This window comes from Halyomorpha halys, unplaced genomic scaffold (assembly GCF_000696795.3).
Source record: "Halyomorpha halys isolate HHAL.00 unplaced genomic scaffold, Hhal_1.1 Scaffold499.1, whole genome shotgun sequence".
Classification (NCBI taxonomy): Eukaryota; Metazoa; Arthropoda; class Insecta; order Hemiptera; family Pentatomidae; genus Halyomorpha; species Halyomorpha halys.
In genome coordinates, this window is record NW_027110524.1 from 1 (window position 1) to 25,568 (window position 25,568).

At 30.3% G+C, this 25,568-nt stretch overlaps 1 protein-coding gene across 1 annotated transcript in view; it reads left to right on the forward strand.

Annotated features, from left to right (window-relative positions):
* Nucleotides 1–1,306: 1,306 nt before the first annotated feature.
* LOC106683606 (protein cueball) overlaps nt 1,307–25,568 on the forward strand; it is a gene marked incomplete at its 5' end in the record, with an annotated part of 111,339 nt that continues 87,077 nt past the window's right edge. Inside the window, one exon of the mRNA XM_014425177.1 lies at nt 1,307–1,705. Within this exon, the coding sequence (XP_014280663.1) occupies nt 1,307–1,705 (399 nt within the window). The remainder of the gene's footprint in view (nt 1,706–25,568) is intronic.

Genomic DNA, 25,568 nt, shown 5'->3' on the forward strand with positions numbered 1-25,568 from the left:
CCGCCATGTGTGACGTCATCAAAATGCTGGCTTCTGATTGGCTGCTCAAATCACTGCACCAGCTCCCCCATATTCTCACTACTGTCCAAGGTCACGTGGTTAAGGCTGGTTCGAGGCTAGGGTCCAAAGTCCAAAAAGGCTCATTTCCTGCGCCAGAATCGGCTTATTATCCCTACTTAGAGCGTAGCAAAATTAATTTATGTCAGTACAATAGTGTCTCTGATAACCCTTTAAGGTAGAGGCAGAGAAACAAGAATAACACAAAATAACATGTAGAAATCAAGAGCTTTACAACAATCAAAAATGAGTATGAAAACATCTAAGAGAGTTATGAAATCCTCTTCACGACTCCAGGTAAACTGATTAACTCAATCCTACTCTCCCCTTTCGAAACACGCTGACAGAGTTTTTTTCCTAATTAGTTCGTTATCACCCTGTTGAGTAGAAGTTGGACAGGCTCCCCTCGTTAAGGGTATCAGTGACAATATCAAATCTGCTACCATATTAAATAGCGCTTTGTTCATCATGCTTCTTACTTTGGTACGTTATTGAATATGTTTGAATACCACCTGAAAAAATATTTATTTACATAAAATGAAATTATAAAGGTGAAACTTGATAATTAGATGGATTAAAATTCTTTGAAACTAAACAAATTGAATTTATTCATACATCGAATTTAAATTTTTAAAAATAATGGGACATATAATATTATTTATATATCTAACATTTATTGATGTGCATGATTTTTTTCAAAGACACTGCACGTAGTCAGATGATATTAGTTATACTTCTTTATTACTTTATTTCTTTACAACATTATTATGTCCATTGATAACATTAGATTCGACAGTAGAGTAGCACTATAGGCTTATTTCCACGTGACAGGTGGCTGTCGTCCAAGTAATATCACAAGGGAAAGAAAGTATGACAGTGCTTGTAGATACGCCAGTAGTAAACCAAACCTTGCTTATAGGTCAACCTGGTAAATAAATAGTTAAGTGTGATGATAAAATACAACAAAATAATAATTTCACTACATTTAATAACAAATAGAAATCATTATGTGAAGTTATAATGTACAACAGATCACGTGGCTGTTGTCGCGCAAGCACAGATAGTTAGTTAGTAGAATTACCAGATTCTAATTTTCCAATTTTATGATATTATTTTATTATATATAAAATAATTTAAAAAATGCCTAATGGCTGAGAATACTGGATATTGGTCTCTATACTTTCAAGCTAATTTTTAGTCTGCCAAAGATCTTGATTCCACTTCTTAGAGATATTTTGCTTGCCCTCAGGTGCCGATGGCTGTTGGACTCTTCAGGTCTACCAGAGGCCGACGTGGAAATAGTGATCTACCTCACCCAGCTCTTTGTAACCTCGGGTCTGACTTTTACCGAGTATGCCTTCTACGACCCGCTGGACTCCAGCCTTCAGAGGAACCCTTCACTGCTCCTTTCCATCACCGAACAGAATTCCGTCATCACCCGCTGGCTGTCCACTAGGTCAAGGTTCTTACTTGTGGAACTGGAACTGGACCGTCTGGAAGGGAACCACCTCCGTGCTCTGGACAACCTCCTCGATGTATATGGCTTTAACATAACCTACCAGATGGTTACCGGACCAGTCAGTAACACCAGCTGCTCAGTTATGGATTGTTCCTTCGCTGGTAACTGCTACGTCAGTTCCGATTACAGGTAGGTCATACATTGTCCTGCTAAGTAATAACAATTCTATTCTTAATTACTTTCCTAATATTTTTATTTATACCACTACATGCAGAATATAACATTGGAAAATAAAGTAATAGAATATTACTTTAATATTAATTACTATAATATGCTATAATTTATAGCAGAAAATAATTCAATAATTTAAAGAACTATTATTTTTTTATCCTTTCCTCTCACTATCTTTCTTCTTTTGTCACGTTTCGGGGGTCACTGTCAAGTTTTAATTTTCTTTTATTGCAGGCTATTAATCCCAAGTCTATTCATTAACATTTATTTATTTTCACTTATTTAATTCACTTTGGGAATGCTACAAAAAATTAATTTGGTATTCTTATTACTCTTGATATACTTGAGACTCATAAATCAATTAATCATATGTCAAGAGTCCACTTGATAATATCTTGAGGGCCGAAACATTTGAGAAGAATAAAGACAGTAATAGGTACGAAAGAAGTTAAATTAGCATTTTAATTTAAGTACGTACTTCAAACAAACAAATGATACATAATATAATTATAATCTAATAACTCAGTAACTATATTAAACACAATAAAAATATAAATGTAATTAACATAAAAGGAATTCTTCATTCAACATCAGTGGATGAAAAAACAAAAGTAAATCTTACTTAATTTACTTATATGAATAAATAAAATAACATAAGATAATATGCACGTCATATATAACATAGATTGGGGATAAATATATGCACACTTGTGCTCACAGATAATGAAACAAATACTTACAATCTTTTATTTCTTCTTTCTATTAAACATTTGAGGTAGAACCAAATACTATTACTTGCAGAGCGTATGCTTGGATCGTGAAGGGATATTAGAAAGGGAGGTATTAAAAATATGTTAAGAAAAAATCGTGACTGATATTAGGATAGATGGAATTGCAGAGGATAGTGAAAGGTGGAATAAAAAACATTCGAATGATTTAGTTCCGTGGGAAGAGGAACAAAGGCATGAAAGACGGGACCTGATTACCTAAACGGACTGAGGATTTTTAATGTAGGATGCTGTTGATGAATGAAGTTTGGTGTTAATTGCTGCAACGGTGTAGGTAGGATCAGAGGAAATATTGTCCGATATGGGTGATTTGAAGAGCAATTCTTTGTAAGGGCTGGGAAAATGAGAACGCTTCACGGTGCCAAAAACAAATGTTTATAAGCAATATATTGGAGTTCTATCAATGGGTAGATTCTCCACATGTTTGTATCATGCACTATCTCACCTACAGCAAATTTACTTGTTGTATATATGTTATACAGTTGTAAATAACAATAAATAAATGATTAAAAAAAAAGCAATATATAATTTATTTCAGTTTGTCCTGTATAATCAAGAATCCATCGTAAACCGCCCAAAATTGGGGGGGGGGATAAGCGAGGATATAAGGAGCTTCTGTGTAGGTGTGGAAGAGGATGGCGAGGATAATGTTATAATTTATATTCTTATTGCTATTGAGCAACGTGAAAGTATGGCGATTTAGGGTTTCCAGGACAGGAATAACTCCAAAGTTTTTGAAAGTGGAGCTAAACCTAACGAGGTGGACATTTAGGATTACAATAGAGAAGATGGAGTAGGATCAGACAATGGTCTGAGTTTTCATAACATTTAGTCTCAATTTATTTATTTTATCACAGGTACAGATCCAGTATAATATACAGTCATATTAAAAACAAATTACAAACCATGTCATATCCATAACATAAAACTATTTATGAATTAGAGCCAATTGAATAAATTTTAATTTATTTATTTCAAGTAATTTACAACTGTACAAAATAATACAATAAGTAAATATGTTGTATGTTTCATATACACTTGAAAATCTTGGGAAGGAACCAACCATTGGTGGTACTTCAAACATTAATTGAAATTAGAAGGTCCCGTGGCCATCTTCTTTTGAGACGCCTCGGAGGATTATCAGGGATTGTTAAGGATGAATGATTAAGAATTAACAGGTTAGGATAGTTAAGAAGTTTGGAATGAAAAGACGCATATCTGTTTTGGGCCAAATCTGCAACGAATGGGATGTTAAGGTCTTTGTGAATGAGTTTATTTGTAACGTAATGAGCATCAAGGATTTTACCTAGGTTTTCGGATTGTAACGATTGGATGCCGGAAGAAGTTGATGGTTTGGTGGAGCCCCAGAGCTCAATTCCATATGTCCAAATTGGTCTGATTATCGTAGTGTATACTAATTTTTTGCAGTGAATGGGAAGTTTAGAGCGTTTGTTAAGTAAGTGTTTTAACAATCGGAATCTACGAGCAGTTACTTGTCGTTTCAGTCTTGTGTGTGGATTCCACGTAAGTCTCTTGTCAAGATGGAGTCCTAAGTATCGAATCTGTTCAACAAGCGACTTAAAGTTAATATGCAATTATTATTATTAGGTAAATCCGGCAATAACTTTTGAATTTTTTTATGTGAATTTAGTAAATTTAGATAGCTACTTATTAGTGGGTAAATTTGAACTAGTGTTAGCAATAATTATTTGTTTAGTTTTCTCAATTATCTTTTTGATACATATTATTAGGGATAGGATTTTTATGTTTTACATATTTTTACCTGACCATGATATATTCGATTCCTAACTAACTAAAGATGTTTCAAGACATTTCTGGCCAAAATAAGCCATTTTTATTTCACATATTTTTAAATATTTGGCCTTTTTTACATATTTTGTTGTAAATCACATATTTTCAGAAATATTTGTTATTTGTTACATATTTTGTTATAAATACATATTTTTTTAAATATTTGATAATTTATTAGCACATATTTATGTACATATTTCAGATTTTTTAGCACATAAAAATCCAATCCCTACTTATTATAAAAATTGGTTCGATTAAAACGGAACTGAAGAAAGTGATGTTGGTGAACTTGGAGATTGATAATTGAAGATAAAGGAGTGGATAATGCATTATGAATTTAAATTAACAATCAACACTGAAAGAAGACAAAGATTCTCAGACCCATAAGAAAAGAATAACAGATGAACTGGAAGAAAATTTTAATTACATTAAAAAGGAACCGGAGAAAAAAAAAGGAGCTAAATTAGTAAAAGAAACTCATTATAGAGAATAATATCCATTATTATCATATTTCTTTTCCATATAATAATTTCTTGATAAATTTCTTTTCTTTCTTTATTAATAAATTTCGTAAATTTCTTAAATAATAAAAACTACTGAGCTATAAATATTTAGTATGTATTTCATAAATGAATGAAAAAAACTATTTAGAACGATTTTTCTTTCTTTCACTTCTAAAGTTTGTTATTGTTGGGAAATTGATATTTAGTGACGTTAGCTAGGGTAATTTAAGAAATAATTCTTATTTAATTATTCAACTAAAATTTAAATTATATTTATTTTTTTATGATATTTTAAAAATAATTTTTACTAGAATACTAGTTTTACCAGAATTATAGTTTCATAACCTAGCATATATATAATATGAAATTTTTCTTGGCTGTAAATAATATGAATTTTTGTACATATTGAGAATTAGTCTAAAATAGACATAATGGTCTACTAATTAATTAATTAAGATAACACATTAAAGATTTACAGGAGAGGCTTTGAGAGAATATCTCTTGTTAAAAAGCTGCTATTTTTCCCTAATTGTCAGAATAATCATTGTTCAAATTTCCAGCAGTATTCATCAAAATAACATAATTAAATTATTTTCCAAAATAAGTTATTTTTTTGTTTATTTCCTGCTAACTCTACAAAACAAATCTTAAAGAATATGATTTTTTTCTTTAAAAAAAATTCACTGAATCACTTAAAAGTAATCACACATTCATTTATTGTAAAAATAAAATTCAGAAACGAAGTGGATTATAAATGATTAGCCTAAACAGCTTTAAGCGAGGAGTAATTTACGATCTTCATTAAAATTCAAAGGGTATAAATTATTTTAAGACATTGTAATTCCGGTACAAACTTAAGTCTTCGGGGCTGGAATTAAAACCCTCTAAGTTTATAACGTGTTTATGGGTTAAAAGTCTTGTTAATATCTTGTTTTATGTTATCATAGCATTTTTGTAACGCTTTGAGGATTAACGGGATAGATAGATTTTTTTATTTTAGTAAAGGAATATTTTAACTCGCATTTTAGTTGTCAATATAATTATTTTTACGAACCTCTCAGTAACAAATGGTTTTATAATATAATACAATATTTCTCTCACGAGTCATTATTATTATAATATACACACCACTGATATGTTTAATTAAATTATTACACAAGACACATTTTTTAGCGTTTTTCACCAAAAAAAAAAAATGAAGGACCTATATTCTATAGCAATTCAATGGATTATATGTATTTCACTTTTTTATTTTTCCTGATAGAGTCTATTATGAAAATATTCATTGTTCGTTTTCAAAGTTTAGCTTCAATTAAAATTAACAGATAACTATAATATCTTGCTTATAATCCAATGGAATTGAAATAAATATCATTAATGTATATAATGAATTAATTAATTTAGTTGTTTACAAAATATCTAATAGACGTGATTAATTTATTGATCTAATATCAGATTTGTGTCAAAACTTAATATAAGGGCTTGATTTTAGCTTTTTAGCTTTATGAAAATTTAACTATCTTTTATTTTCTAGCTAAAAGTGAATTTTTTTTTTTTAGGAACATAGAGAAATAATTCTTAGATTATACAATTTGATTGTCATATTTGATTATCCTGGTTGGTCACCTTTAAGTCAATTGTTACGAAAAAGAACAGTTGCTTTGAAAAACTAGTAATCCAGATAGAGTTCCTAATCAAGCTAGTGGCACTACAGTTTAACTAAATTAAGAAAAGTTTAATATTACAAATAGAAGAAACGTTTATTTTGTTATGTGCAGTTTTTAGGTTTCTATCGCATTTGATAATATATTAATTAAATTACAAATAAAAAATACTATTTGTAAGTAAATATCTCAATATAAATTTCAATCTAAACCGAATAAAAAGGTTAAAAGTAAATGGGAATAAGTGACAATGTAGCTAATAAGATTTTCTTTAGCTACCCACCTTTGCCTGAACTAAGTTATGCTCTTGTATTAACAAAGTTGTGAAATTATCGATAGTGAACAAATAATTATACAACGTTGTTAGTTCAGGAATAGATAGGTAGTAAAAAAAATCTCACTATCAGAATTGTCACTTGTACATCATTTATTCTAATTACCTCAAATATAACATAAAATAATTTTTCTTTTGAAATTATTATATTATTTACATGATCTACTTTTAATTATTTATATGAATAATAAGATACAATAAATATCATAATGAATATTATAATAGCCCATACTTGTACAAATACAATATATACCAACATGTCCCTCTTAGCATGATTTTATTATAGCCAAAATATATGGCGAAATGCTGGTGCTTAATAAATAGTTGTGTTATATTTTTAATGACATTTTATACAAACTATCATCTTTCTTTAATTACAAATTTTCAACTAATAATCTTCCAAAAAATATCATAGATAACTGCTTAATGTTATGTAAATAGTTTTGTTATGATGAATATGGAAATTTATGAATACACGAAAAACTGTACCATGATTTTTATAATCAACTCTACGAATTAAAAAGAAGTAAAGGAATTTACTTATTAATATAGCTTGAATTATGTCATTGGCAGTATAAGGACTCCCGTTCGGGAATTCAAACCTATTCATACAAACATAATTGAAGGAATAAATAAATCGAGAATTTTCCCTACTTGATGCCGGCAGTGAGGTAGAAAAGTGGAGTCGAGTGGGCAAAAACTCCGAGTGTAGTTCTAACAAAGGACTACAAACAAGGCCTCCCTCTGGTTTGTTATCGGGCAAATACTACAAAGCGTGTGTGTAAACCTATATCTGACTCATTTGTTTTAACATTAATTAAAAAACTGAAAAATGTCCTTAATTAAAAAAAACGTGCCTTTTTATTATTTTTCTTTAATAATCGTCAACTTTTAAAACCATTTAAGGTTGGAGATTTTATTATCCATAGAGCACTCCTTTATTATAGAAATATTACTTCCGGTGCTTTTTTGAGCGTTGCCAGTGTTATCTCTCATTAGAAAATCAACCGAAAATCGTATATTACTAAAAAAAAATGTAAAAGGTACGTCGATATGAAGATTTTTTAACAAACATCAATGATTCCATGAGGAATGAAAAGTTTTAAGAATCAAGTATTTCGAGAAGCTAGTTGTGTTTTGATTAGATGTAAAATTAAAAAGTTATATGAATGTAATAATCGATATTTTAATGGCTTTAAAAATCATTTGAATAATAATTAATTTTTTCAGTGACATTAAATACTTTAAATATGTTTTTCACATACCACTTACTTCAAAGAAAATATTGATGATTATATTAAATTGGCTTAACAGATTTTATAGGTTAATAGGTTTTTTTTGTTCTTTATGTCTTTAATATAAACGGAGAGAATAATTATACTTTGAATAAAAATTCCTTCTATTTCTTTTAAAGCCATTTTTCACAATAAAAAATGGAGTAGTAATGAGTGCACCTGATAGCACTATTATTACACACTCTGTATATTTTTAGGATTTAACTTTGGAAAGTTAAATAATAAATCTATGGATAGCACACAGACAACCATTCTTCTATTTGCTTACATTCTATAAAGCGAACTTTTCCCTAGCACAGCTATGATGTATAAAAAGCAGCACCGCCGAAAAAATGAAAATGATCCGAAATTAACTATGGTCAAAGTAAAACACTCTCCCTGTATACAAAACCTACGTTTTACAAAAAACTTTTTTTTTTTGTACTTTGCCTTACCCTACCATAGAATTTTATAGTATGGAAAAGTATTCCGATCGTATAGAATATGGAATTCGAGCTTCGAATTTTTTCAAGTTATAAATATTTGAAACGGGTATATGCCTCGCCTCGGATGTGCTAGCAATTTTTTTCGATAAAATCGACCGAAAAGTGCCCCTTTATTGAATCGAATTTTCATATGATTCTCTCATATGAACTATTATTTATTTTGAATTGTTTTGAATAATCAAATTAAATAAATTAATAAAAACCTTAATTTTTTTTAAATAGTTGAGTAAGTAGGTCAGAGAAATTTCACAATAGCTAGTTTTATTTATAGAGGGGGTCTCTAAGAACTTCCCGTTAAATGGAAACAGTAACTACAGTGGAGGCTGATTTTGTTATTGTAGTTATAAAAGTGCTGTGCCTTGTGAATCTCGAGTAAGGTCTAACAATCTTTCCCTGGGGAACTCCGAAGCCAGAACTGAGAGTAATGCTTAAGCTGCAAAGTTCTCATGTCCCTAGGGTTAGGTCCCTGATAGTTAAGTGGGACAATTTAGAAGTATTTATTGCTAGAATACCAATAGCTAAATAAAGGGCATATTAAAGTCTGAAAACTTCTTAGGAATGGTGAATTACTAAATCATGTAGTTAAAATATATTTTTAAAAAATGGAAAGGGTATTTATGGCAGAGTAGTTATCTGAAAACAGAGTGAATCTAAGGTCTTTGATCCATGCTATCACCGTATATAGAATAATTTTTTACTGCTCTAAAATTTAATCAAAACTCCATAACTCCCTATGCTAGATTAAATAAATGTTTATGACCAACTCTGTCCACTAAAGTCCGTAACTATATATATGTAATATAAATAGAGCAGTTCAATTTTTTTCAGACACAATTAGAATCAATTATTAGTTTTTTACTCATATAACTTCTATTTCATGACTCCTAATTTGTTATCATAGTTTTTTCCATACTTCAGGTGACGGAAATTTTTTTTAGACAAGAATTCTTGAACGAAATTAAGAAAAAATATATACTTTCGGTATTTTGATAAAACGATCAATAGGTTGGAATTAAAAGGCTTAAAATATCAATAAACTTAATATAACTATCAACTTAGACTAGCTTTATCTTTAACTATGTATATATATATATATATATTTTGTCTACTGTATATATTCCATTTGTTTGTAAATAAAGATATTGAGGAGATTTTTAGATTTTTTTTGCTTCTAAGCTTATGGATGCGTGGGATGAAGTTATGATGAAAATGGTCGGTAGAAAAAAAAAAAAAAAAATGAGCTTACATTTTTTTTTCTAAGAGGTTAGAATAAGTATATACCTATTATCTTAGATTATTTCTTTGAACTTAGATTTACAAGAAGAGGTTTACAGTACATAAGGTTAAAAAATATGAGGTACACAATTTATGAAACTAAATTAACCCGATGTGCAAACTAAAGAATCAACTAATAACTAAAAACCTAAACTAAACTGAATTTGTTAAATCCCATAAATGTCAACATTTTAAATTAATTAAATATTTACTACCAATACTTCTAACCTAATAATATTTTATCAAAAACATATGAGTCCTTCACAATTGTATTATTTAAAAACGACAAATAGATTGGAATATAAAGAATTAAGAGTATCAATATAATTTTAACTCTGATACATGCTCTGAGCTTAGATTTACTGAAAGAGAGGTTTATAAAAAATTAATAATAATTTTTAAAAAATAAGTGAATAATTTATGAAACTAAATTAAACCAACCTTTTAACTAAAAGATCAAAAGTAACTAAATTCCTGAAATCCCCTATGATTTACTCATGTTAACATTTCAAATTGATTTAATACCTACTGCCAATACACCTTACATAAAAATAATTTATTAAAACTATACGGATCCTTCAAGACACAAATTAAGTGTCATTAGAGGTACTTAGATCAGTAGCTTTTACCTATTCGCAATCCTGTATGCCCTTTATTCTGTCCTGGAGTGCACTACTTCTTTACACAAGTGGCTTGTCGATACTCCTTACAGGGCACAGAGGACCCCTTTGGGGGAATTCCTTGGAGTTAATGGGTATTGAACCAGCCTAGTCGCTTACCCTGACCTGAGTCACTTGAAAAATTGGACAAAAAAGACTATCATAACATTAATATTTCATCATTTAAACTATCTAACAGTCATTTAACTAATAAGATATTGTATTTATTTTTAAATATACTGAGTACTTTACTCTCAGTTCAACCACTAGAGAAAAAAATGAAATAAAATGTTGCATAATTAAACTAGTTTTATTATTTAAAGACTTTTCTTTTAGTTATTTGTAAATGTATCAAAATACCAAGCCCGATTCTGGGATTTCGGAAGTGGGGCGGGCTGGTAAGGATTCTTTTCTATTATTACTGGTTTTATAATCACATTGAGATTGAGGTATGACGTACATCGACCAATGCTCACAAGAAGTGAAAGTTTTAAAGGTAAAATAATTAGGGCTACCAAGATGGGTGGGACAGGCGGGTTTCACACCGATATCATGTTTTAGCCACTTTTTCTATGTCACACTCTTTAGCTTATTTTTTTTTTTGTTTTCTCCTGACTCTACTCATTATTCGTAAATACTTTAAATATAAGCTATGACAGGGTGTAGTTCTGGGATGTCATATTCAATCGTATGACTTTGATGCCCTCTACCTTCCTCTAAAAAATAACATTATTTTTTCTATTTTATGTTCTTATATTTCTGTTCTGAGGGATAGAGTGGGCTCAGGGATCCGCAGGTCGGTTGTGTAAATATTGTATATTAGAGTGTAAATGTGACTAGAGGCTATATTATTTTATCATTATGTTATTTTATTTATTTATTTTTCGTACAGTTACGTTTGATTATGTTCATTTTGTTTATTCTTCTATTTGTGTATATTTTAAGAGTTTTTTTTTATTCATTAATTTAATTTATTTTACTATGTATGAGATCATTCATCACTATTACCTATTGCCCACAACTGTGTGGCAGATTGTAATATCTATGAATGAATAAAAAGTAGTATTAAAAGAAAAAAAAAATTTCTGTTCTAATGTATTCGATGCCAAAGACACGAACTACATTAATGGATGTGGGGTGCCCTGAACAGTTATATTTGAACATCAAATCATGATGGGGATGAATATGAGAGGTCTTTATTTATTTATTTTTAATAGTTAATGGTTCTTAAAAAATCGACATTTAAGGCTTAAATTGAAGAAAGAATTTTCTGGAATTGATATTTTTTAAATAAGAAAACTTTTATTTTTATGTTGCTATAAAAAAATTCATATCTGAGCATAATACATCAGTTTTACAAATAATAATGAAGAATGAGATTGGTCGGTCTCACTGTGGTGCGGTCTCTATTTTTCCTTTTATTACCTTCATTTATTCATCAAAGTCTTGAATTTAATTATTGTTTATTACTTCTAACAATGGGAACTGGTTATCTATCAAATAAACAAAATCAAAGATATTTTAAAGAAAGACTATTACATTATTTCAATGAGGATAAAACCTAATTAATATTTATCATCACTTGATTGTATATAAATGCACCGAGTTTAATTAAAATCGTTAGAGTAATTTTTGAGAGGTACATCTCGTTAGTCGATTTAAAAATTCGACATTTCGTTTTTGAACTAGGCTGTACACACAGAGGTATAGACCATTATGTGTGACTTGATAATTTTTACTCAGGGAACCTCATACGAGTATATTCTAATAAAACCTCGAATTTAAATGCTTCCCCTTACAACATTCCATTCGTAGGTAAGTGAAAGTAAAAGTCAAATCATATTTTAATTTATTTATTTATGTTATGATTTTATGACTTCTACTAATCATAAAGTCATATAAAATTAGCGGTATAAAAATGTTGATGCAAAACTATTACGTCTCTATTTCAATAAAAAAAATCCTTCAATATTTCCGATTAATGTTCATTTAATCGTGATTGCATATAATAATCTATAATGCAATTATTTTAATAAGTAATATTCAGACTTGATCGAAAAGAAAACAATATATTATTATGTATTCAAAAAAACTACTACTGAAAATTCCCTTTTTGTCGAAAAGGTTGCATACTCGATGTTTTTTCAAAAGCTCAAAGTATATTAGAATATCTCCACTCCCGTATCTCTCCTTCCTATATCCACACTCCTCGTGAATATACAAAGAACAAATTTCCATAAATGCATACGCCTTTCAAACAAAAAAATATATATATACAAAAGTAAACAAATGTGGACATGAATAAAATATACGCCAAGGGGCAGTAGGAAACGGTTCACTATCCAATATCCGACATTTCCTTTATTTTGGCAATTCCCATTTGTTTCTCTCAACCAACTCAAAACAATGATGTTCTCTTTGATCTATTTCGGGAAATGTATTTTATGTTTTTATTGTTTAAAATCGGAATGAGTTGATTTTACTTGAAACAAACAAAACATAGTCCTGAAAAATTATTTCACATTCAATTATTTTTCATAAATAGCTAATTTATTAATTTAATTATTACTAATTAAGTTATATAAAGATTAGTAAGACTGATTTTTTTTACAAATAATATAACCTGTCATATTGTTAGTTTTAATTTAATTCAAAAACATTGCCACACATAGGGTCTAAAATCCAAAATTCTGGTGTATACAATTCTTATGTCTTTTGAGATGCCTAATCTAAGATATTTACTAAAAAAAATCCATAAATTTCTTTCAAAAGATAAATAAGATAACTGATTACAGTTATTTTCTAAATTTGCAGGATAATTAGAATTTAATGGCACTAAACTTGTTCTGTTGCTATGTATAATTAGTAAGGAAACATCAAAGAAACAATGATGGATAATACAATTTTAAAAATAAATTGTTTATTCAGTAAATTGCACACACGCCCAAAGTTTATCGTTCAATAAACTAATTGAACTTGCTCGAGAAGACAAATTTGAAACTTTTCAATAATTTCCGGAGAACATTTGTTCAGAATAGTTTGTTTTTTTTTGTGTAGAAGAAATTCACGAAATCAAGTTAAATAATTCCAACTGGGGAATTATAAGTCATTTTTATATAGCAAAAAATTGAAAATTTCAAATTGGAACGAGCAATGAAGTTTTAATTAAAGTCGGAACTTTTCTTTACGTTATATTTTATAACGCTTACCTTGGGGTAAGGTATCCATAATTATGTAAGTATTAAGAGGTCAGTGACATCAATAGTATGTAAAATTAAATTTGAAGGATTAAGGAATAATAAATTTAATATAAAGAAAATGTTAAAATGATGAATTAAACCTTTAATCTCTTATTATTTAGCCTTGATTTTTAGATTTGAAATTTTGGCCAGGTTTTTTAATCATTGTTTCACAATAGACTGGGAGTTCAAACCATGAAGGGGTCAAAGGTGCAGTACTGTGTAAGGAACTAGACGTTTCTAGACCAACGATTGTGCAAGGTGATTTGGTCAGAATCACGCTCGACTGCCAGATTTTTGCCCAACTAATCTTTATGAGGCTGGGTAGACCCCGGAGGGGAACCGAATCCACAGTATTGACTCACGGCCACTAAGAAACAGATAATAATTATCTCCCACAGGTGGATTAGAATCCTTGGATTTAGTAGAACAAAGCTTTACCAATGAGCTACCCACTCGCTCTGGTTATTAGGTGATAAAATATTAAAATCTTCCAGATTCTTGTACAATAAATATTAATGATTAAATTGAGTACAGTCATATTAAAATCATTATATAAGTAAAAAATAAAATGAATAGGAAATAGAAACATAGAATCAACGTACGTAGATATATAGAAAAAAGTAGTACAAGTAAAACTTCAAAATAAACATTTTTTTTTTTTCATTTTTACAAGTTTACTTCTTTCATTGGCCGACCTAAAATCAATTAACACCATGGAAATTGCCTGCTTATATCCTTTCATCTTCTCAGTGATCTCCCTCAGTCTGAAGATTTGATCAATATAAGACCTTCTGGTCCGATAACAATCTTGGTCGTCATTCAGTTTCTCTTACACATGAGGAAGGAATTAGTTGTAAAGAATGTTAGAAAGAATATTAAGCGAAAGAATCTCTCGATATTTCCTGTAGATTCACATTTCTTGTACAGTACTATAAAAACATAAAATGTATTAAGGTGGATTAGAATCCTTGGATTTAGTAGAACAAAGCTTTACCAATGAGCTACCCACTCGCTCTGGTTATTAGGTGATAATCCAGATTCTTGGACAATAAATATTAATGATTAAATTGAGTACAGTCATATTAAAATCATTATATAAGTAAAAAATAAAATAAATAGGAAATAGAAACATAGAATCAACGTACGTAGATATATAGAAAAAAATAGTATAAGTAAAACTTCAAAATAAACATTTTTTTTTTCATTTTTACAAGTTTACTTCTTTCATTGGCCGACCTAAAATCAATTAACACCATCGAAATTGCCTGCTTATATCCTTTCATCTTCTCAGTGATCTCCCTCAGTCTGAAGATTTGATCAATATAAGACCTTCTGGTCCGATAACAATCTTGGTCGTCATTCAGTTTCTCTTACACATGAGGAAGGAATTAGTTGTAAAGAATGTTAGAAAGAATATTAAGCGAAAGAATCTCTCGATATTTCCTGTAGATTCACATTTCTTGTACAGTACTATAAAAATATAAAATGTATTAATTTGCACTACGACTTATTTCGTAATGTTGGTAAACATTTTAGCAGTGTATAATAGTACTTTAGTTTCTTTCATTACAAAATACAACTACTATCTATTCGTCGGTAATATTAATACTATTAATGATTTACGACAACGTTTATCCTCGTCTATAAATCGATTATCTGATGATTTTAATAATAAGCAAGTAGATTTATTAGTTGAGCATGTACAAAAGTGCTACCAAGCTATAGACGATATTAATTAGTAACCACTAAATAGAAGAAGGACCTCCTCAAAGGGTCCGGAACCAATTCTTCCCGGTGAATAAACAACAGCCTATTCACAAGTTATTTATGTGCTAATTGAGAGAGGAATTCATTTGAAGGGTTTAATTACCTACAAGGCAGAACAACTGAAGCAAATATGCTTCTTGCTACACTGGAGGGAATGGACGGTTTCGTACAATAGCCAGTGTGACACCTATATAGTTACAAAGAGATGAGGCGAATGTATTTAATAGGCAAATTCATATCCTATTTGTGGTCCTGTATTAAGTAACACACTTGAAATTGTCAGTAACGTTGCTAAACATATCCAATAAACTCCTTAAGCTTCATTACGTTTTAATTACGTAATAAATTACGTTCTCTCTGAGAAAGGGAGAATGAAATTATAATTAACAATAAATAAAAAATCAATTGCAAGTAAAATGAAACTTAATTTAAAAAAAGAAACTGATCTAAAAAAAATAAATAAAATTATTATTTTATTTAAATGTAAGGCATTAAAAATTACGGTTTGTCACATACATGTGTAGATTGGTATAAATATTAAGGTTTGTATAAGTTAGGACAACCTTTTTATTACAATTTGTTATCCTTTAATATTTATTTTTCATTTAATGTTCGGGGTCAATTTTATTACTTTCTCTTACCCATTTATATAATATATAGTAGGAAAAAGTCTGATTATGAAAAATTTAGAATTCATGTTTTCCAAGTAAATGCAAGTTTAGAGGTACCTTGGTCCAAATAAAAATTATCACAGAATGGTCTGTATTATGCATGTAAACAGCCTTCCTTAAAAATGAAAAGTCATATGAAACTGAATTTCATATTAAATTTCATCTGTGTCTGTAGAATGTGTGTATCTAAGAAATACTTTTTTTTTTTGCATTACTACAATTTTAGGATGAACAATAATACACCATTTATAAATAAACAATATATCTTGTAAGATATTTTTTTTACACTTAAAATACGAAAAAATCGTTAAATAAAAAAAAAATATGCTGTTTAATCTATACACATAAGAAAGTAACAAAAAAAAAAGACTGAATAATTTATTTTTGAGTGAAAATAACACAAATAAACTAGAAAGTAAATACAGTTGAATAAGTATTATCGATATTATATTTACGAATGATCACAATTAATGTAATAAAATATCAGTGTTTCAGATAAAGGGGTAGTAAAATAAAGACAATTCATTGCTTAATCAATGATAAAATGTTTCAAACAAGATGTTGCCAAAAGTCAGTCTTGGTGTTAGTAAATTTATTTTATCCCAGCTTCTATATTTTAAAAAAAAAAAATGTTCTTAATGAAGTTAGATAGCGTATATATTTTTTAGTAATTATCAGATAATGGAGTAAAAAAAATAACAATTAAAGTTAACCACGGATAATTTAAGTTTAAAAAAAGTTAATTCACCCAATATAACACCTACATTACCATCAACTCAATCTCTTAAATTTAGGAAGAAAAAAAATAGTGAATTATGATTATGTAAGGACGTATGCTAAAAATGTGGAATGTAGTTATTTTTATGTTTTTCGTCTTAAAAAGAACAAAATGTAGAATTGATGTTTTTAAGTATTCAAACAAATTTTTTTTAGTTTAGTTTTTGAGTTAATTTCATCTATATTTTATTCTTTTCAAAACAAATAACATGATTACTAATTTCCACACTTTAAGGTTTCATCCTTACTTTATTATAATTCACTATATTTTTCTTCCTAAATTTTAGAAATTTAGCAATGTTAATGGAGGTGTATCTTATTTGTATTACAAAAAAAAAAAAATGAAATTATCTGTTGTGGTTAACTTTAATTTACATTGTTTTACTCTATATCAGTAGTTTTTTTTTTATAGTGTCTCAATGATATTAAAATTGAGATTTGTATTTCTTACAATTACAACAATCTTGGTACTACAGGTTGTTATAAACTTTTTGACGATCCATTTGGATATATGTTAGGTATAGGTACGAAGAATGATTGTTCTACACATTACTAACTTATTTCAATCAAAGTGAAATGGTCGAAATTCATTGATTGATTTTGAAATAGAAAACTTCACTTGAAAGCTATGCTTCAGATGAAAGACAGAAATTAGTATTATTATTAATAATTTTTTTATGATAATTATTTAACACTGGGTAAAAGTGATTCATTTTGCTTATTTTGAGAAAGTAATTTTGTTCTTAAATATACTTAATGAAAAACTGTACATGTGTACGCCGAATCCAAAAACGATAAAAGATCTCCTATTATTTTAGGATCAGCCTAGGTGCTCTTGTTTTTCAGTACTCTCAAGAGATCCACGTAAAATTTGTTTTTTCCTTAATTGGAATACTCAACCAATATTCTACACCGGTTCTTAGATAAAATTGTTGATAGGATTTGATTTCCTGGTCTAATGTACACTATAACACCCCATTAAGCTAATTATAAGGAAAGGACTCTTCCAAGAAATACAGGAAAAGTTTCATTAAAAAAAAACAAAAAAAAAATTAAATTCTCATTAAAAATTTGGTCACAAAATATCCATACATTTTCCAACCTCGTAAGCTGATTATCAGAGGTGACTGAATCCTAGTCCAATTCACTGTAGGTTCAAAAAAGATGTTATAAAAAAAAAAAAATAAAATAAAACATGGATATTAATTTTAAATGATCCTATATGTTTTACACTGAATCAGAATAGAAGGCGGCGCACATCGCCAACCACCAATTTCTGAAAAAAATATAGAACAAAATTAAAACTTTTATTCAGTTTTCGAATTAAATTAAAAAAGAAATGTTTTATTATGTTGTTTATTTATATTATTATAGTATAACATTAAAGTATGAAAAAATTACCACGAAGAACATGAATTAAATTTAATTTGTCGTTAACCTACAACGGCGCTTGAATGAACTATAATAGGGAGACTTTTCATTTTTCCAAAACAATACCCTAAAAATCCATTTTAATCCCGGTTTGACTAAAGCATACCTGATAATTGTATAAAAGTTGATATCTAGCGCATATTCTAAGTATTTTAAGCGAAAACTATGAGTTAGAAGGGAGTTTTTTCGCAGTTTTCAGGGAGAACCGAAAAGAAGACTTATTAAAACACTCGATTTTACATTATCACTGAATATATTCCTTACGACCATAACAATACTCTTCAGAGCCGGGTATATAGTCATTCTATTGGGAGCTACTTCAGCATGGGAAGAGTGACTGACAACATATCCGTAGCATAAGAAGAGAAACAATGCGATGATGAAGCTTTTGGCCTGTCACTCAAGCATACGATAGGGTCTCTTACCAGGGTTTCCTGTTCAAACTGAAACCACAACTCCCTCAAACATCCTATCTCATTCTTCTGTCGTATCTGACATAATTTATCACGTCCATCAGTCTTATTATACCAAATGTTTCACAAGGGAAAATTATACAACCATTTCTATGGAACATATATTCTACACGTATTTTCAAAACATTTGTAACAACCTATACTGTCGAGATTGTATGAAATTCAAATCTCAATTTAAATATCATTGATGCTCCTTAATAACAGAATATTACTAATATAGAGTAAAACAATGCAAATTACAATTGGCAAATTTAGTAAATTACAATTGATAAGGTCAGTAAAATATAACTTATAAAGTTTGAAAGTTACAATTTTAAATTATGCATCCACTTATACATACTAGAATAACATATAAACTATATATAATCATATATATTAATACATTTAAAAAATAAAAACGTTTTGTTGTTGTTTCACGATCATCTTTTAACATTTCCTTTTTTTTTTATATTTTGCCAAAAAAAACGTGATTATGTAACAACATGAATCCTTTCGTGATCATGAAACCTTTTTCTTTTTTTAAAAAAGTATTAATATATATGATTATATATAGTCTAAATGTTATTCTAGTATGTATAAGTGGATGCATAATTTAAAATTGTAACTTACCAACTTTATAAATTATATTTTACTGACCTTATCAATTTTTTTTTAATTATTTATTTAATGTAATTTACAACTGTACAAAATAATACAATAGGTAAATATATGTTTCATATACACTTCAAAATCTTGGGAAGGAACCCATTGATGGTACTTCAAACATTAATTTAAATCAGAAGGTCCCGTGGCCATCTTCTTTTCAAACGCCTCGGAGGATTATCAGGGATTGTTAAGGATAAAAGATTAAGAAATAATGGGTTAGGATGGTTAAGGAGTTTGGAATGAAAAGATGCATATCTGTTTTGGGTCAAATCTGCAACGAATGGGATGTTAAGGTCTTTGTGAATGAGTTTATTTGTGACGTAATAAGGAGCATCAAGGATTTTACGTAGAATTTTGGATTGTAACGATTGGATGCGGGAAGAAGTTGATGGTTTGGTGGAGCCCCAAAGCTCAATTCCATATGTCCAAATTGGTCTGATTATTGTAGTGTATACTAATTTTTTGTAGTGAATGGGAAGTTTAGAGCGTTTGTCAAGTAAGTGTTGTAGCAATCGGAATCTACGAGCAGTTTCTTGTCGTTTCAGTCTTGTGTTTGGATTCCAAGTAAGTATCTTGTCTAGATGGAGTCCTAGGTATCGAATCTGTTCAACAGGCATTAGTGGTGTATTTAGAAAGGATACTGTAGGACAGGAGGGCAGAGGTTTACGACGGAGAGTAAAGGTGATCTGGTGGGATTTGCCAGGATTTATTTTGATTCTCCAGTTTTTACACCATTCTTCAATAGATGTTATGTGTGGCTGTAGTGTTTGTCATGCAATAGTTGGGTCGTTGTTTACAGGAAGTATACATGTGTCATCAGCGTATGTTGTTAGGACTGTGTTAGGGTGGGTTGGGATGTCAGCTGTATAAACCGTATAAAGAATGGGACCTAAGATACTACCTTGAGGAACACCGGCGGACTGAGAAACGAGAGATGAGTTGGCTAGGTTATGATTTACTTTAAAGGTTCTATCAGTGAGGTAGGAGCGGATTATAAGGAAATATGTTGGGGGTAAATTTAAAATTGTAACTTACAAACTTTATAGATTATATTTTACTGACCTTATCAATTATAATTTACTAAATTTGCCAATTGTAATTTGCATTGTTTTACTCTATATTAGTAATATCCTTTTATTATGGAGCATCAATGATATTTATGTCATTTGTGATATGAATATCAATGATATTTAAATTGAGATTTGAATTTCTTACAATTACTACAATCTCGACATTACAAACGTTTTGACAATACATGTAGAATATATGTTCCATAGAAATGGTGGTATAATTTTCCCTTGTGAAACATTTGGTATAATAAGACTGATAGACGTTATAAATTATGTCAGATACGACTGAAGAATGAGATAGGATGTTTGAGGGAGTTGTGGTTTCAGTTTGAACAGGAAACCCTGGTAAGAGACCCTATCGTATGCTTGAGTGACAGGCGAAAAGCTTCATCATTGCATTTTTTCTCTTCTTATGCTACGGATATGTTGTCAGTCACTCTTCCCATGCTGAAGTAGCTCCCAATAGAATGACTATATACCCAGCTATATGGAATAGTCTGTCGTAATTACCACTAATAAAAAAAATAATTTCGCGTACAGTTGGACTTCTTGCCCAATTCAAGTAATTAAAATGATCTTTGTGACAATTTTAATTTTAATTACGGCAATTTCTTAGGCGATTGCATATTTCATATTGTGCTTCTTTTTTTTTTTTAATTCTGATCACAAATTTTTACGATCTGTGTTATATGGGTACGCAGATCGTAAAAGTTTGTCTTGCCCGAACCAGATATCACTCCTTCCATTATAAACTCCCTAACCACTCAAACCACCCTAGTTTCTAACCTTGCATCCTCTTCCATTCCTGATAATCCTCCGAGCTGCCTGAAAAGAAGATAGACCAGCTAATGTAAAATGTCATTTAATGAATAGGGATGTAAACAAAAACAATCCGTTCATACTGAATTCCCGATAGGGGATTATTCAGTGTAATGGAAAATACGTTTTTTTATGAAATCAGACAAAAAAGGATATAATATTTATTTATCGGTGGACCTGCAATGCTACTAGAGTGTGATTTTTTTATTTATTTACTAGGAAACAATTTTTTTTTTCTTCTAAGCCCCATGTGTCTATAGGGTTTGATATATGGGGGCAGGTAATAATAATGAAATATCTTGTACTGAATTTCAAATGCATTGTGAGAGGGGAATGAGCAAGGAGCCAGGAAATAGGAAAATGGATTGTCTGCTGTCTGATGATTGGGCTCATCAGAATTACTAAGGAATAAATGAATTGAATAAACATTTAATCGTTGTTCTATTTGAAGAGGTATATTATATCATAAAGCACTAGTGATCATAAATAAAACGGCTTTTATTTCAAACAAATTCCTTCCGAAATCTGAATAATAAAACTAATTGATCCCAAAATCTAATTTTTTTTCTCTCCGTATGACTGAAGAACAAAACGAGACCAAAAAGAAATATAAATAAATCAACAAAAATCTAGGACGCTGTGTTAATTAAGAGATTGCTTCAGTTCTTTGATGTCCTACCAGTGGACGGGTTTGTCTCATTCAGGAAAAGAGTAAATGTCTACTTGTGACCCTGAAGGTACTTAGTTATTGCTTTAGCTAATTTTAATTAGTTTCTTATTTTGAAAACTATTTATGAAGTGTGTTTATTTTAAAAAAAGATTGTTGAAGTTGATTTTTGTTGATGCATTTTTAAAAATTAGTTTCATGTTTTTATAATCTATCCTTAAACATTACTTATGATTTTTGATTTGTGGTAGTACCATACTGTAACTTTTTTATATTCATTAATTCAGTGAGATAAATTATTATGAAGATATTTACGTATTTTCTATCTCCCTGACTAATCTCCTATCGGAAATTGAGTATGTATGGTTGTTGTGTACTTATCCTCGGTCATTCACAGCTCCTGAATATAATTATAACGTGGAGCAAGTACTTGGTTAGTGGAATTATCACCCCTATATTCTCTAACTAAGGTATGAAGAATGATTACTATTACTAACTTATTTCAATCAAAGTGGATTGGTCGACAGTCATGGTTTTGGAATAGAAAACTTCACTTGAAGCTATGCTTTAGATAACAGACAGAAATTAGTATTATTATTAATAATTTTTTAATGATAATTATTTAACACTGGGTATGAGTGATTCATTTTGCTTATTTTGAGAAAGTAATTTTTTTCTTAAATATACTTAAAACTGAACTAATGAAAAACTGTCCATGTGTACGCCGTATACAAAAACGATAAAAGATCTTTTATTTTAGGATCAAACTAGGTGACACCTCTCTCACGTCAGTGGTCTAATCTTTTTTTTCAGTACTCTCAGGAGATCCACGTAAAATTTGTTTATTCCTTAATTGGAATAATCTAATCAAAAATTCTAATCCTTGACCGACATATACAGTCGATGTAATACCAATACTCTACACCCGTCCTTATATAAAATTGTTAATAGTACCTGATTTCCTGGTATAATGTATACTGCAACACCCCATTATACTAATTATAAGGAAAGGAGACTTCCAAAAAATGACGGGAAAGGTTCAATAAAAAAAAAACATTGAAATCTCATTGAAAGTTTGATCACAAAAAAATGGCCCTTCTTTTCCTGCTACCATTGTTCTAAGTCCATACATTTTTCAAACTTGTAAACTGATTAGCAGAGGTAACTGTTGGTTCAAAAAGGAAATATAAAAAATATTTAAAAATATGGACTTTTTTATCAATGATTCTAGATGTTTTACGGTGAATTTATTTTTATTTACAACTGTATACAAATATATACAACAATTAAATTTGCTGTAGGTGACATATTGACATGATACAAATATGTGGAGAACCTACCCACTGATATAACTCCAATAACATTTCTAGAGAAGATCTCGAGGCCATCTTCTTTTCAGACTCCTAGAAGGATTATTAGGTAGTGAAGGAGAAACGAGTTGGTTTGGGTGGTTGGGAAGTTTATTATGGAAGGATTGGTATCTGGTTCTGGCCAAATTAGCAACATATGGAACATTGAGGTCCTGCAGGATGACTTAATTTGTGACAAAGTAAGGAGCATTAAGGATTTTACCAAGGATTTTGGACTGTAAGGATTGGATTCGGGAGGAGTTTAAGCTCAACTCCGTATGTCCCGATAGGCCTTATAATAGTCATATAGATCAGTCTTTTGTAATGGATTGGCAATTTAGACCGTTTGTCTAGTAAATATTGCAATAGTACGAATCGACGAGCAGTTTCTTGTCTTTTTAGTCTTGTATGAGGATTTCATTTCAGTCGTTTGACCAGATGTAGTCCTAAGTAACTGATCTGTTCGACAGGAATAAGACGGGTATTATTAAAGGATACTGTAGGACAAGAAGTCATGGGTTTACGACGGAGGGTACATGTGATTTGGTGGGATTTATTGGAATTAATTTTAATCCTTCAGTTTTGGCACCATTCTTCAAGGATGGTGATGTGGGATACAATGTAAGGATCATTCTTCACTGACAATAGACATGTTTCATCGGCATACATGATGAGGATAGTGTAAGGATGTGTTGGGATGTCAGCTGTGAAAACTCTATAAAGGATAGGACCAAGGATACTACCCTGAGGTACACCAGCAGACTGACGGAATATGCACGTAATAAATAATCTGTCGGAGAGATAAGAACGGATAATGAGGCAGTATGTAGGGGGTAGGAATTTACGGATCTTGTATAGCAGTCCTGGGTGCCAGACTCGATCAAAAGCCTGTTCTACATCAAGAAAGACTCCCGAGCAGTACATTCCGCGCTCCAATGAAGACGAGACAACATCAACCACACGATGGCATTGCTGGATAGTGGAGTGGTATGTTCGGAATCAGAACTGGTGATCTGGGATAATGAGGTTGGAATCAAGGACAGGGTACAGGCGTCTTAAGATGAGTTTCTCAAGGATTTTGCCCATGATAGGTAACAAAGCGATAGGATGGTAGGAGGATGGGTATTCAGGGGGCTTTTGAGGTTTGGTAATCATTTTGATTATGGATAATTTCCATGGGTCAGGAAAATAAGTGAATCTGAGTACAGCATTGTAGATGTAGGTGAGGAATAGAACACATTTTCGAGGAAGATGTTTTAGAATATGGGATGTAATTAGGTTATAACCGGGAGTTTTGCGGGTAGGTAACTTCTGAATGATAGATATTTCTGAAGGATGAAATGCTTTAGGAGGAAGGGTAATTTAGAGTGGAATGTTTAATTCTTCTTCAATGTATTCGATGTGGGTTGGATTAAGAATGTCAGGGTGTGGGTCAAATCTTTTAAAAAGTGCTGAACGAATACCTGAGTTTTTTCATCGTCCGATTTTTTCCATGTTTGTGATTCAGTAGGAGGGTGATAAGATGCGAATTTGCTGTGGCAAGTTAGTACGTATGGTATTATTAATTTTATTGGCCGTCGTGTTGTCGTATATGCAAATACTTATAGGGTCTGTGAAGTATTTTATTGCTTTGTTAATATCATGTTTAGTTTTAAGTGGCGCTTTTAAGTCCAGTTTATTTTCCAAATCAATACAAAATTTGTCCCAGTCATTTGAGTTGACTGATGACACAATGAGTGAGGAGAGGGCTTAGGAACGAAGCTCGAATGTAAGGAATGGATAACTGAGGAAAGTTCATCTATAGATTCGATCGATAATGGTCCGGGAATAGGAAATTTGGAATGTGATAAATATATCTCGACGTTTCTTGAGAGATGTAGGCCAATAAGTAGGACTCATGGGCGTGAGGATAGAATAACTATTCGAGGTGGTGATTCGGAAAAGGATATTACCACGGGTAAATGATGTACGACATCCCCATGTGTGGCATTATAGCCTCCTCCAGCAATGAAGCGCGATCCGAAGGATCTAAAGCAGTCTTAAGGTGATTCTAGGAAAAAGAATTACCAGGGCGGCAGTATACACCTGATAATGT